The sequence below is a fragment of the Heteronotia binoei genome, chromosome 10, assembly GCF_032191835.1.
Source record: "Heteronotia binoei isolate CCM8104 ecotype False Entrance Well chromosome 10, APGP_CSIRO_Hbin_v1, whole genome shotgun sequence".
NCBI classification, from domain to species: domain Eukaryota; kingdom Metazoa; phylum Chordata; class Lepidosauria; order Squamata; family Gekkonidae; genus Heteronotia; species Heteronotia binoei.
Genome location: NC_083232.1, coordinates 13,038,454 through 13,052,534, shown reverse-complemented (window position 1 = coordinate 13,052,534; position 14,081 = coordinate 13,038,454). Strand labels below are relative to the sequence as shown.

Below are 14,081 nucleotides of genomic sequence, written 5' to 3'. Positions count from 1 at the left end.
GGCTAATCCAGGCCAGCTGGGCTGTGCGTTTGCTTGTAAAATAACCAGGTCAGACATGGTTGGGAGATCTACCATTTGGTACAAGAGAATCAAAAAAGAGAGAACGTCATAACATTCGCCCATGACAGTTTTCCGTAGAAAACTGGATATTCCGAAATTCCTTCAACGCCAGGGGGATTTACTTTTGTTGCTACAGAAATGTACTCTTCATGGTTTCCCTAATCCAGTTTCTATCTTCCTCTTCCACTGGTCCATTTTCAAAGACATCATAGACTGTCTTGCTGGATCTAAAGAAAAGGAATATTATAAAATATCAGATAGGGCTCCCCCACCCCCAATATCCTTATCCTGCGATGGCATTTCATCAATGCAAGATTTCATATCTCCTCTTCCTTGGTTGTCTTTGGTGAGTGAAAACAGCCATCGAATGACCAAGGAACGGCACCGTTGCCTGATGAAAAAGAGTTGGTTCTTCTCTTTCGTGCCCCCACCCCCCACGTGTCGCAAATAAGCTTGTCCTCTTTGTGGCAACTGGGCTAGTAACAGTTACCCTTAGAAAAGAAACATGGCCAAGCAGTTGTGAACTCTAACAAAGCCTTTGAAGGAGAAGAGATTTGATTTGTACCCCACCCTTCACTTGGAGTCTCAGAAGGGCTTACAATCTCCTTTTCCCTTCCTCTACCCACAACAAGCACCCTGTGAGGTAGGTGGGGCTGAGAGAACTCGGAGAGAACTGTGGCTGACCCATGGTCACAATTCATGTGGAAGAGTGGGGAATCAAACCCAGTTCTGCTGGATTAGAGTCCACGCTCTTAACCATGACATCAGACTGGCTTTGTCAGCATCATTCCTCAACTGGTAATGCAAAGGTAGGGGTGTGTAATTTTTTTTAAAAATTCGTTATTTTCCAGTTATCGTCTATTGGACTCAGAAAAAAAATTTGGTACTTCCAAAAAAATCCCAGATCCCAATACTGGAATGGTATTCAGATTCAGGATTTTTCAGAAATCCCAAATGGGGGGCGGGGAAGGGTCTCCAATAAACCAAAGAAGGAAAATGCCTTTAAAAAAAAAAAAAAGGATCTTGGTCGAAAGTTTCCTCTAAGCTGCAAAATCTTGTGGCAAAAAGTCTACTTTGTGAGCTACTGGCATTGAAATTGTGAGCCACTGCATCAATTATTGTGAGCCACTGCATCAACTGAAATTGTGAGCCACTGCATCGAGAGCCAGTTTGGTGTAGTGGTTAAGTGTGCGGACTCTTATCTGGGAGAACAGGGTTTGATTCCCCACTCCTCCGCTTGCAGCTGCTGGAATGGCCTTGGGTCAGCCATAGATCTCCAAGAGCTGTCCTTGAAAGGGCAGCTGCTGTGAAAGCCCTCTCAGCCCCACCCACCTCACAGGGTGTTTGTTGTGGGGAGTGGGGAAGGTAAAGGAGATTGTGAGCCGCTCTGAGACTCTTTGGAGTGGAGGGTGGGATGTAAATCCAATATCTTCATCTACCTCACAGGGTGTCTGTTGTGGGGGAGGAAGGTAAAGGAGATTGTGAGCCGCTCTGAGACTCTTCGGAGTGGAGGGCGGGATATAAATCCAGTATCTTCATCTACCTCACAGGGTGTCTTCTGGGAGAGGAAGGTAAAGGAGATTGTGAGCCGCTCTGAGACTCTTCGGAGTGGAGGGCAGGATATAAATCCAATATCTTCATCTACCTCACAGAGTGTCTGTTGTGGGGGAGGAAGGGAAAGGAGATTGTGAGCCGCTCTGAGACTCTTCGGAGTGGAGGGCAGGATATAAATCCAATATCTTCATCTACCTCACAGAGTGTCTGTTGTGGGGGAGGAAGGGAAAGGAGATTGTGAGCCGCTCTGAGACTCTTTGGAGTGGAGGGCGGGATATTAATCCAATATCTTCTTCTTCTTCTTCAATTAGTGTGCTCTGGGGTCATCCTTCCTGAGCTAAGACAAAAATGTGTGAGCTGGAGGCTAAAAACGTGTGAGCTAGCTCACGCTAACTCAGTTTAGAGGGATTGCTGTCCTGGTGCTGGCTTGGCTTCTCTTGCTACCTACTTCAAACTGCAGTGCAGCGGACACCAGCTCCAGGACTTGCATGCTGTGGGGAGATTGCTCTTCGAGACATGCAAATCCTGGATGAGATGTCTTCTCCTGTGGCACAGTTTAAACCAGACTGTGGGAGGAGCCAGTTCCTGGAGCAGGGTGCTGTGGGAAAATTTCTCCCTGAGCCGTATAGATCCAGGCTGGCAGGGGTCGTTTGGTAGAAAAAAATAGGTGGTGGAACTCATTAGCATAACTCATTAAAATATGCTCTCCCCCCCCACCAGCCAAAAGCAACCTGACGCAAGAAAGGAGCGCCCCGGGCAAGCCTGGTCCCCCCACCCAGTCAAAAGGCCAGCAAGCCACCTGCCACCCAAAATCACATAAGACATGGAGAAATGGTGGTGCAGGCTTCTCCAAGGGTTAAAGACGGCTGCTGGGGTGTGGCAAAGCCCCTGGTGGCTGGCTGGTTGCCCGCTCTCCTGATCCAGGGATTGTTATGCAGCTGCACCTACTATTCAGTGGACAAGGCAGGTCAGGAGGAAGAGGGGGAACCCTCAGAAAGATTCAGGAGCTGCACTCCTGTTGAATCCAAGGCCTGCTGGCTGGGATGGTTTCTCGCACCACCCGGTTTAAACCTCTGTTTTAAACCTCTCCTCAGTTTAAACCTCTCCTCTGTTTTTGCAACTACTGGTAATTCCCAAATATATCCGGGATTTTTTTCAGGATTTTGTCTTGCTTTGAAAACCCAGATGCACTTGGGAAGCTGAAATTGACCTGAAAAATGCCAGGTGGACCCAAATGCATACTTCCAATCAGCAGCAGAGAGAGCCAGGCAAACCATCATGCTAAGTACCTCACAAGTATAAGTCCTTTGCTGGAGCTTCCTGGTGTGGAAAAGATGGGGATCCATGCTCCTTGCCCAGGGCGTTTTAAGAATTCTCTTCAGTTGACTGACGCCTCGATGAAGATGGAGTCGTGTCATCCGGAATATCCGTCGTGTCATCCTGAAGATCTTTGTTCTGTGTTTCATGAAGGAAGAAGCAGAGAAGTCCCCCAGCCAACGCAGTGCTGCCAAATACCATCATTGAAATCGCCGGGTAAAAATCATCCAGGATTTTGGCCAAGGGAGCGATGATGCCGCCAATTCTGGCAGACACGGAGCATAACCCTAAGCAGGTCTGCCTGATAAAGGAAACACATCACAGGAAGTTGTGGCTGAGACTAGGAGGGCATGCAGTTGTCAGTCCTCTCCAGGAATTGCCAGAAACTCTGTGGTTTTACCATAGAGTTTCAGGCAATTCCCAGAGAGGTGTGACATCACTTCCAGGTCTTCCCCCGGAAGTGACAATGTGGTATAGGCCTGACAGTCATTTCTTATTTAGAGGATGCCCAGGGGATCTGGCAACCATAGATGAGCATGCTGACACAAAAACACAGAGGCGGGGATTCAGGGGCTGGCCTTGCAATGGCTTTCCTCTTTCCTCGACGGTCGGGGACAAAGGGTGGCAATTGGGGATGAACTGTCCCAGAGACACATGCTTGATTGCGGAGTGCCTCAAGGGGCGGTACTCTCCCCGATGTTATTTAACATCTATATGCGCCCCCTTGCCCAGATTGCCCGAAGGTATGGGTTGGGTTGTCATCAGTATGCTGATGACACCCAGCTCTATCTACTTATGGACGGCCGGCCTGCCTGCGCCTCAGAAAATCTGGACCGGGCGTTACAGGCAGTGGCTAGGTGGCTTAGGCTGAGCGGGCTGAAGCTGAATCCGGTGAAGACAGAGGTCCTTTGCTTGGGTCGTTGTGGCCCGGGAAGGGAAATCCCCCTGCCAGATTTTGACGGGGCGCCGTTGACAGCGGCGCACAGGGTCAAAAGTTTGGGGGTACTATTGGAGCCTTCATTGACAATGGAGGCTCAGATAGCAGCCACTGCCAAGTCCGCATTTTTTCATCTTAGGCGGGCGAGGCAGTTGGCCCCTTTCCTGGAGCACGACGACCTAGCAATGGTGATTCATGCCACGGTCACCTCGAGGTTGGACTACTGTAATGCCCTCTACATGGGGATACCCCTGTGCCGAACCCAGAAACTGCAGTTAGTGCAGAATGCCGCTGCCCGGCTGTTACTAGGGCTCCCAAGATGGGAGCACATTCGGTCGGGGCTTCGGGATCTGCACTGGCTGCCAATAACATTCCGAGTCTGATACAAGGTGTTGGTCATTACCTTTAAAGCCCTATATGGCCTAGGACCTGCCTACCTTAGGGACCGTCTCTCCCCACACGTTCCCCAGAGAGTACTACGATCGGGCTCACAAAATCTGCTAGTAATCCCCGGGCCAAAGGAGGCCCGTCTTAAATCCACCAGGGATCGGGCCTTCTCGGTAACGGCGCCTTACTGGTGGAACCAGCTGCCGGAAGAGGTGAGGGCCCTGCGGGACCTAGGGCAGTTCCGCAGGGCCTGTAAAACAGTCCTCTTCCGGCTGGCCTACAACAACTAACTGACACTGAGAATTTCTGGATGGAATTAGAATGCATTTAACAGACCGCTGGTTTTTATGTCTTATGTTTTATTAATTTATTGTTTTAATCCTTACTATGTAAATGTTTTTAAGATAAACTTATGTAAGTTTATGTGTTGTGAGCCGCCCTGAGCCACTTCGGTGGGAAGGGCGGGATATAAGTCAAAATATAAATAAATAAATACATACATACACATTAAGGAGACATATCAGTCAAGAATATTTCTGAATTTGACCACACATGTCCAGAAATAATTGCCCCCTTCCTCTTTGCAGCTATCAATCTTTGTAGATGTTTTCCAAATTCCTGGGCTCAATGTAAGATTATAGTAATCCCAAAACTTGGGAAAGATCATAACCTTGTTAAGTAATAGTGCCCTATATTTCTGTTAAGTTATGACTATAGAATTTTAAATACAACGTTGGCATATAAAAAAAAAGATAACAGGGGTGTATATTGATCCTGACTGATCAGGCTTTATCCCATCACTCTATAATTGCAAATATTAGAAAAGCAATTCACTCCATTGATTTTGCTAAAAAATATATATATTTAAATTTTGTTCTTAGATGCTTGAAAAGGCCTTTGACCGGGTAGAACACCCTCACCTCTTGAAGAACTTGATTGATTTTGCTTCTGGTCAGTTCTTCATAGATTGGTCAAAAATAATCTATTTTAGAACCACTATGAGCCTGTTAAAAGAGCCCGGTGGCGCAGAATGGTAAAGCTGCAGTACTACAGTCTGAGCTTTTTGCTCACGACCTGAGTTCGATCCCGGCAGAAGTTGGGTTCAGGTAGCCAACTCCAGGTTGACTCAACCTTCCATCCTTCTGAGGTCGGTAAAATGAGTACCCAGCTTGCTGGGGGGAAAGTGTAGATGACTAGGGAAGGCAAGGGCAAACCACCCCGTAAAAAGTCTGCCGTGAAAACGTGAAAGCAACATCACCCCAGAGTTGAAAACGACCGGTGCTTGCACAGGGGTACTACCTACTACCTACCTTTGAGCCTGTTAATAAATAACACACTTTCCTCTCCAATTGTAGTAAACAGAAGAGTTAAGCAAGTCATATTTCCCTGCAGTTTAAGTCTACTTCCATGGTAGTGAAACTCCTTACATTGACATTTTTAAGACTTCATATTATGTGAAATTTTCCACAGTGGAGTTTTCCTCACCAGGTGCAAATGCAAAGTTTTTTTCCTTCTTACCCCACATTTTTTTTAATTCCCAGCTTTAGCAAGTTCCCCCCCCCCCCAAAAAAAAAACCCCAGGGTGAGAAGAAGAAAACTTTGGGTTTGCACCTGGTGTGGAAGAACCTACCATGTAAAATTTCATATAACAGGCAGCTTTAAAACTGTCGATGCAGCCAGTAAAATGAGAATGTGGAAAAGCCCCTTGCAAGATCAGCAAACATCGATTAACAGTTTTATTTATTTATTTCTGTTAATTTATAGTCCGCCCTTTCCCATGGTGGGCTCAGGGTGGATTCCAACATAGTAAACCATTAAAACTAACGATACGCAATCTCACAGATAAAAAGTAAAACCATCAAACAGTTAAAACAGATTAAAATAAAACAGTTAAGCCGCAGCTCAGAGTGAGTTCAAGGCCGCGTGGATGGCAGTTCAGTCATCGAAGGTGTGGACATATCACTTAACGCATTCTTGTCCCGGCCTAGGTGTCCAAAAGCATCAGCTGTATCAGCCCGATTTTAGGCAATCAGTGAAGGGAGGCCAATTTAGATGGATAAGGATAAGGACGCCCGCCCACCTCAGCCATAGGCCTGGCGGAACAGCTCCGTCTTACAGGCCCTCCGGAATGGTCACAAATCCGGTAGGGCCCGCACCACCACAGGGAGCTGATTTCACCAGGTCAGGGCCAGGCCCTGGTCAAGGCAAACTGGACGTCCCTTGGGCCAGGGATGGTCAGGAGATGTCGGCTGGTCGAGCGCAATGACCTCCGGGGCTCATATGGGGAGAGGCGGTCCCACAGGTATGCCGGTCCCAGGCCACGTAAGGCTTTAAATGTCAATACTTTATATAAGAGAACAAAAAACTTAAAGCTCAGGGGCTGGTTGCTTAGATGAATGGACCTTGCAATGGTTTAGGTAACACAAATATTCAATCTGTCGTGATGCCCCAGAGCTAAAATGGATTTTGAGTTGGCTTCTGGCCAATAGTGCTACTGCTGAAATTGTTGTAGAGCAGCCGTGTGTTGAGAACATTTCTATGGCTTAAAATGAGTTGATAGGAAAAGGATACATGGATACAACGACACTTTCCTAATTAACAATCTGAAGTCTGTAGGGGGTTTATACCAGGGGGGGGGGGGAATGTATCACCAGACATATCATCTTGGGCTTCAGCAGTGAGTAAGGTTTTCCAGGCTCCAGGTGGATATGCCAGACTCCAGGAAGGACCTGGAGATCCCACAGAATTGCATCTCATCTCCCAAAAAATGGAGGTCAATTCCTCTGGAGAAAATAGATGTCTGGGGGGGGGGGGGGTGGACTGCATAGCTGTGGTCTCTCTGTTCCCCAGGCACCATGCCCAAATATCTAGGAGTTTCTCTGCCTGGATCTGGGAACCCTAGCCCCCCACCATCCCCTGACAGTGGCCAGGGTGACCTGGCAACCCCACACCCAGGTAGTGGCTGGAGTTTTCCTAGTATTACAACTGTAATCTAGGCAACTGAGATCAGTTCACCTGGAGAAGATGGCCACTTTGGAAGGTAGATTGTATGGCATTATACCCCATCGAAGTTCCTCTTCTCCCGAAACCCCAACCTCTTCAGGCTCCGCTTCCAAAATCGTCAGGTATTTCCCTACCAGGTGCAGGTAGACCTAGCGGTGAGGGACTCAGGCTAAGTCATGTCTGGTTTGGAGGTGTGGCCAGGGCTCTTTTTCTAGCAGGAGCTCCTCTGCATATTAGGCCACACACCCCTGATGTAGCCAATCCTCCTGGAGCTTACAGTAGGCCCTGTACTAAGAGCCCTGTAAGGAATTCTAGCAGGACCTCCTTTGCATATTAGGCCACACACCCCTGATGTAGCCAATCCTCCTGGAGCTTACAGCAGGCCCTGTACGAAGAGCCCTGTAAGGAATTCTAGCAGGACCTCCTTTGCATATTAGGCCACACACCCCTGATGTAGCCAATCCTCCTGGAGCTTCCAGAAGGCCCTGTACTAAGAGCCCTGTAAGGAATTCTAGCAGGACCTCCTTTGCATATTAGGCCACACACCCCTGATGTAGCCAATCCTCCTGGAGCTTCCAGAAGGCTCTGTATGAAGAGCCCTGTAAGGAATTCTAGCAGGACCTCCTTTGCATATTAGGCCACACACCCCTGATGTAGCCAATCCTCCTGGAGCTTACAGTAGGCCCTGTACGAAGAGCTCTGTAAACTCTTGGAGGATTGGCTACCTCAGGGGGGCATGGCCTAATATGCAGAGGAGCTCCTGCTAGAAAAAGAGCCCTGGGTGTGGCCTTCATGCCTACAGCTTCTGCCCCGCCTCACCAGCCATATTCTGAGATGATGTCAACTGAAGCCAGAAGGAGACTCTCACCTGACAACTGTGGGAAATACCTCCACAGACCACACGTAGGTGGTTGAAAAGGAGGCTCCAAGAGAGGCCTTGTTGATAACAGCCAGGACGGTCACGACGATGGGGAGAGCTGTGCAAAGAGATTAGAGACATTAGAAAGGAAAGAAAGTGAAGATAAACAGGGCTTTTTTTTTTTTTTAGCAGGAGCTCCTTTGCATATTAGGCCACACACCCCTGATGTAGCCAATCCTCCAAGAGCTTACAGGGCTCTTAGCACAGGGCCTACTGTAAACTCCAGGAGGATTGGCTACATTGGGGTGTGTGGCCTAATATGCAAAGGAGTGCCTGCTATAGGGTTGCCAATCCCCAGTTGAGTATTGCACAAAACAAGGGGTCTCAGCGTTAAAGCAGTCAGACAGAAATCCGCTAGGTAACAATTTGATATTACACTCAAACAAATGCATATATTTTACGGCATTGCATGCAATCTTAAACCAGTGTGTGCAATTGCAGCATCACTTGTCTGTTGCTTCCCTCCAAAAAAATAAAGTCCATAACACGGTCAATAGCGCGTCCAGAAATCCTTTCCAATAGAGGGATCAGACAATCTTTACAGCCTTCATAAGACGCCCCTTCTAGATTCCAAGACGTTTCAATGCTGTCCTTCAGGCTGTTAAATGGAACCCGATCTCAATGGACTTCGCATACAAAAACAAAGTTCATAGCTTACAACCGTGAATCAATGGGTTCTCAACCAATAGGTTATCCATATATAACAGTTATTCTGTTCTTCCTTTTTCAGCTAGAATGCAGCAGCCAGCCTGTTAATGGGCCTCCCCTTATGGAAGCACATTCACCCTGTGCTGAAAACACTGCACTGGTTGTCCATCGCATACGGTGTTCGTTTCAAGGTGCTGGCTCTTACCTTTAAAGCCCTATAGGGCCAGGGGCCTGCATACCTTAGGGACTGCCTTTCCTCACATGTTCCCTGGAGAGCACTTCGGTCAGGCTCACAAAACCTGATGTCAATCCCTGACCTCAGAGGCCAGGCTCATGACGGCCAGAGCCAGGGCCTTCTCTGTTGTAGCTCCGAGCTGGTGGAATGAGCTCCCTGAGGAGATTAGGGCCCTGCGAGAGCTCACACAGTTCCGCAGGTCCTGCAAGACAGTGCTCTTCCACCAGGCATTTGTTAATTAAGATCACAGGCTACAACAGACTTTGAAACATCTGGACCGCCTCTAGCATGAACCTAAGATCTGTTTTTATACAGAACATCCAGCTGGAACAGCAAAATACTTAAACTTAATATAAGAAGAAGATATTGGATTTATATCCTGCCCTCCGCTCTGAATCTCAGAGCGGTCACAATCTCCTTTCTCTTCCTCCCCCACCACAGACACCCTGTGAGGTAGAAGAAGATATTGGATTTATATCCCGCCCTCTACTGTGGATCTCAGAGTCTCAGAGCGGTCACAATCTCCTTTACTTCCGCCCCTCCAACAACAGACACCCTGTGAGGTGGATGGGGCTGAGAGGACTCTCACAGCAGCTGCCCTTTCAAGGACAACTCCTACAAGAGCTATGGCTGACCCAAGGCCATTCCAGCAGCTGCAAGTGGAAGAGTGGGAAATCAAACCCGGTTCTTCCAGATAAAGAGTCCGCGCACTTAATCACGACACCAAACAGGCTCTAAAACAGAATAGGCAGCTATCCATTTTATTAAACCGATTACCATCTAAAGATCAAGAGCACCTGGAATGTTTTTTAATATTTTTATGGTTTTTATACCTTAATTGTATTTTTGTGTTTATATCTTAATTGTATTTTTTTGTGTTTCATGTTTATACACGACTATTTATCTCTTATTTATTTTTGTTTATTTTATTTTTGCCGGTGTCTAGTCCGCCCTTTCCCAGGTCGGGCTCAGGGCAGATTACAACATAATAAAATAATTAAAATCACATTATAAAACAATTAAATTGAAACAATTAAAACCATTAAAATAAAAAAAGGCAGCGTCCGTGTACAGATATGTACATCCTTCACAGACTGAAACTCAGGATGCGGTCAGAGCTGGGAGGCCGATTAGCTGGTGTGAGGACGCCCGCCTGCCTCAGCCAAAAGCCTGGCGGAAGAGCTCCGTTTTACAGGCCCTCCAGAATAGCAGTAAATCTGGTAGGGCCCGCATCTCCTTGGGGAGCTGATTCCACCAGGTTGGGGCCAGGACCGAAAAGGCCCTGGCCTTGGTCGAGGCAAGCCGGATGTCCTGTGTATGTAAGCCGCCCTGAGCCTGCTTTGGTAGGAAAGGCGGGATATAAATTTAAATAAATAAATAGAAACCCAGACCCCATTTCCTGCCCTGCCAACTATATCTTGAAGTACACCTAGCCCCTCCTTCCATCTACCTTGTACATTATAAATCTGAAAACGCTGAGACTGATTTCCCACTAACCTTCTGCCGCTCTCACTCTCCTTTTCTCCGCGGGGTTTCGATCAGATTTCACACTATCTGCCCGGGGGCTGCAACTCGCTCTGCCTCTTTTACGCAGCAAACGAGACCAGTTTCTGTTTGCCATGGGAAAAAGGCAAAGCAAGTTGCAGCCCTGGAGGCAGATAGTGTGAAATCTAACGGAAGCCCCGCTGAGAAGAGAAGCGTCAGAGCGGCATAGGGCGAGTGGGAAATCGATCAGACTCATTTTATCCTCCACAAACAGCCTGTGAGTTACGGTCAAAAGAGCACGAGGCTACTTCACGGCAGAGTGAGGATTTGCATCCAGATCTCTCAGATGCTAGTCAAGCTCTCTTAACTCCTACAACCACACTCTCGTAAGGTGCCCCACACCTGCCAAGGTTTGCATTTTACTTCAAAGGGGACTGTACTTTTGGGAACAGCAGGGATGATCAGGCACACGACTCCACCCAGGATAAGCCAACCAGCCTGGCATTTCTTCCTCCCCAGCCACTGCAGCAGAAAGATACAGGAGACCCGAGCCGGTATTTCAGCCACTCCGGACACCAGCTGGGTCATGTAGATGTCCAGGCCAAAATTCCCAACTTGATGGCTCATCCCATAGTACACCAGACTGTCCGCAAACCTGAGAGGAAAAAGCAAAATACGGTTTGGTCCTCCTGGAGGCATTCTTAGTACCCACTGGGGTTGCCAGCCTCCAGGTGGGGCTGGAGAACAAGCCAAAAGCACCGTGTGCAACAGACTCCTGAAGCAAAAAATAACACTTAAAGATGTATAACTCAATAAACGTTCCAGTTGTGAAATGTCCAGGGCCGGCACGTGGGAGTAGGCCAAGTAGGCAGTTGCCTAGGCCGCCACCTGGCCTAGGGATACCATGAGGTGCACCCTCTCCTCATGCGCCATGCCTTGGTGACGTCAGGGGGGCATGCCAGCAAGTGCTCTCAGAGCCCGATTGTAAGCAAAGCAGGGAAGTAGACCGGTTTTGCCTGTCGCTTTGCGTTTGAGAGAGTACTGTTACGTGTTGAAGCGATTCCACTTACAGTCGTCCCTTATGAATTCAAGATGCATATTATGGATTGGATTTCCACACTCCTTTGTTGACGCAAGTCGCATTTATTAAACGAAGTGAGACACTTGAGACATTTCACAACTGGAATGTTCATCGAGTTATACATCTTGAAGTGTTATTTTTGCTTCGGGAGTCCGCTGTGCACGGTGCTTTCGGCTTGTTCTCCAGCTCCACATCCCGTGAGACTCCTTTTCGGTTGCTTAACCTCCAGGTGGGGCCTGGAGATCTCCTGGAATTACAACTCATCTCCAGGTGACAGAGGTCAGTTCCCCTGGAGAAAAGGGACTCATTCGGAGGGCGAAGTCTCCAGCCTCCAGAAGCAATCTGGGGACCCCCCAAAATTACAGCTCATCTCCAAGGCTTCACAGATCAGTCCCCCTGTAGTAAATCAATGCTTTGGAGGGTGGACTCTATGGTATTATCTCTGCCCCACCCCCGTCATGGACTCTGCTGAGGGGCCTGTCCAGGAAGAACTGACAGGGTTAACAGACTTGGCAGAGCTGAGAGCAGGGCCATCTCACTGTGTAATTTATTGATTGCCGCCAGCTGGTGCTTCAGCTGATGAGGCAGAGACACCTCCCAGCTCACCACCTTGTCTTGAACGACATGACTTAGAGCTGAGACGGAAAGAGGCCAGATGAAGGGCAAGACAATCTCTCGGTCCTGAGTTTTAGCAGAAGCTAGGCTGGGGGGAAGAGCCCCACGGTGCAGAGTGGTAAAGCTGCAGTACTGCATTTGGAGCCCTCTGCTCACGATCTGAGTTCGATCCTAGCAGAAGCTGGTTCAGGTAGCCGGCTCGAGGTTGACTCAGCCTTCCATCCTTCCGAGGTCGGTAAAATGAGTCCCCGGCTTGCTGGAGGGAAAGTGTAGATGACCGGGGAAGGAGATGGCAAACCACCCCGTAAAAAGTCTGCCATGAAAACTGTGACGGAACCGGCCCGATTCTGCCTTCTGACCCGGTCCCGTCTGCTCCCTATGGAGTCGCCAACTCCTGGAGGGAGCTATTTCTCCTCCTGCCCCTTGGGCTCGCTGCCACCACCTGCTCAGTCCCGGGGTTCAGATTGAGAGGAACAGGACTCCCAATCCCCCTTTCCAGCTGTGAGGCCAGGCCTCAGGGTCCTCTGCCACCCTGCACTTGGGTTTCACAGAGACCTCAGCGCTTCTTTGGGGCACCCCTGGAGGATTGGCACCTTATCCAACTGCATGCCTTCCCCCTTCCCCAGGGCCCCCTTCTCAACACAGCGTGGTCCAAAGCGGTTTGGGGATCTATGTGGTCCAGAGTTTGACTGCCAGCATTTAAAACAGAAAAACTATTTATTTTAAAGAGAAAAATATATGGAAAGAAAAACAAAACAAAAACAGTTGCATCTACAAAATTAGCACAGCCCAGCACAGCACAGCAAACAGCATGACAAAGGAAAGGTGTTTATAAACGCTTTCTACTGTCCCTGGTCTACACTTGTCCTGTCTTGAGAATTACTTACTTGGTCTGCCTGCCTGGGGGCCCCCCAGGCAGGAGCCTCCATTGCTCACCACATGCTTGCTCGAGCGCTGGCTTCCAACTCCCCTTCTCTTCCTGCTAACACACATGCCAAGAACAAAAGCACTTCCTGCCTCTCTAGGAGATTTTCCCCCTAGCGTTGTTGGTTTGCCTCTGGAAGGGAGGGGGGGAGTGAGGGGAAGGCTACAAAGCCGGCTGAGGGATTTACTGACCCCTGCCAAATGAAGCACCACCACTGACTAAAATGGCGTTTCTCCACAAAAACGTTGTGAAAGCAACGTCACCCCAGAGTCGGAAACGACTGGTGCTTGCGCAGGGGACTACCTTTGCCTTTTTTTTTAGGCTGGGACACTGCCGACTGATTGGAAACTGTTGCATAAAGCTTCCACTTCAGACGACATGGAAGCAAGGAGCCCATTCGGTGATTTGCAGCCACTCCAGCTTCCGCGTTCCTTGACTCTGTTCCTGCTCTGTTTTCTCCGGTTACCTGACTTCTGGCTTGAACAACCTTGCTATTGGACCGTGATTTAGACTGAGGCTTTCGGTTCCCGCAACGCTCCCACAGTTCTGACACGGACTACTCTCGGACTACTCCCTTGCCGGCACCCCAGTGCGTGACATCCCCCCCAGCCTCCATCCCCAATTTCCAGGCATTTCTCAACCTAGATCTGACAACTTTGCTCCCCCATTCCCTGCCAGTGGTCGGGGGGAACGGGCAACCTTCAGCCTTATTGTACCCAACCCTAAGCACTATACCCCACTGAAGTCCCTCCCCTCCCCAAACTCCACCCCCAGACTCCACCTTCCGAAATCTCCTGGGATTTCCCTAACCAGAGCAGCCAATCCCAGAGTAATGAATCACTCACATTCGAACCCCTACAAAGCTTCATGAAGCGGGCCGAACTTCATGAGGGTCCTCAGGACTCTTTTGGTAGC

The 14,081-nt window shown here is 48.8% G+C and overlaps 1 protein-coding gene across 1 annotated transcript in view; it reads right to left on the bottom strand.

Annotated features, from left to right (window-relative positions):
- Positions 1–211: 211 nt before the first annotated feature.
- The window catches only part of LOC132578240 (solute carrier family 22 member 13-like), a 61,934-nt gene continuing 48,064 nt past the window's right edge, over positions 212–14,081 (bottom strand). Inside the window, exon 10 of the mRNA XM_060248151.1 lies at positions 212–287. Within this exon, the coding sequence (XP_060104134.1) occupies position 287 (1 nt within the window). The 3' untranslated portion in view covers positions 212–286. The remainder of the gene's footprint in view (positions 288–14,081) is intronic.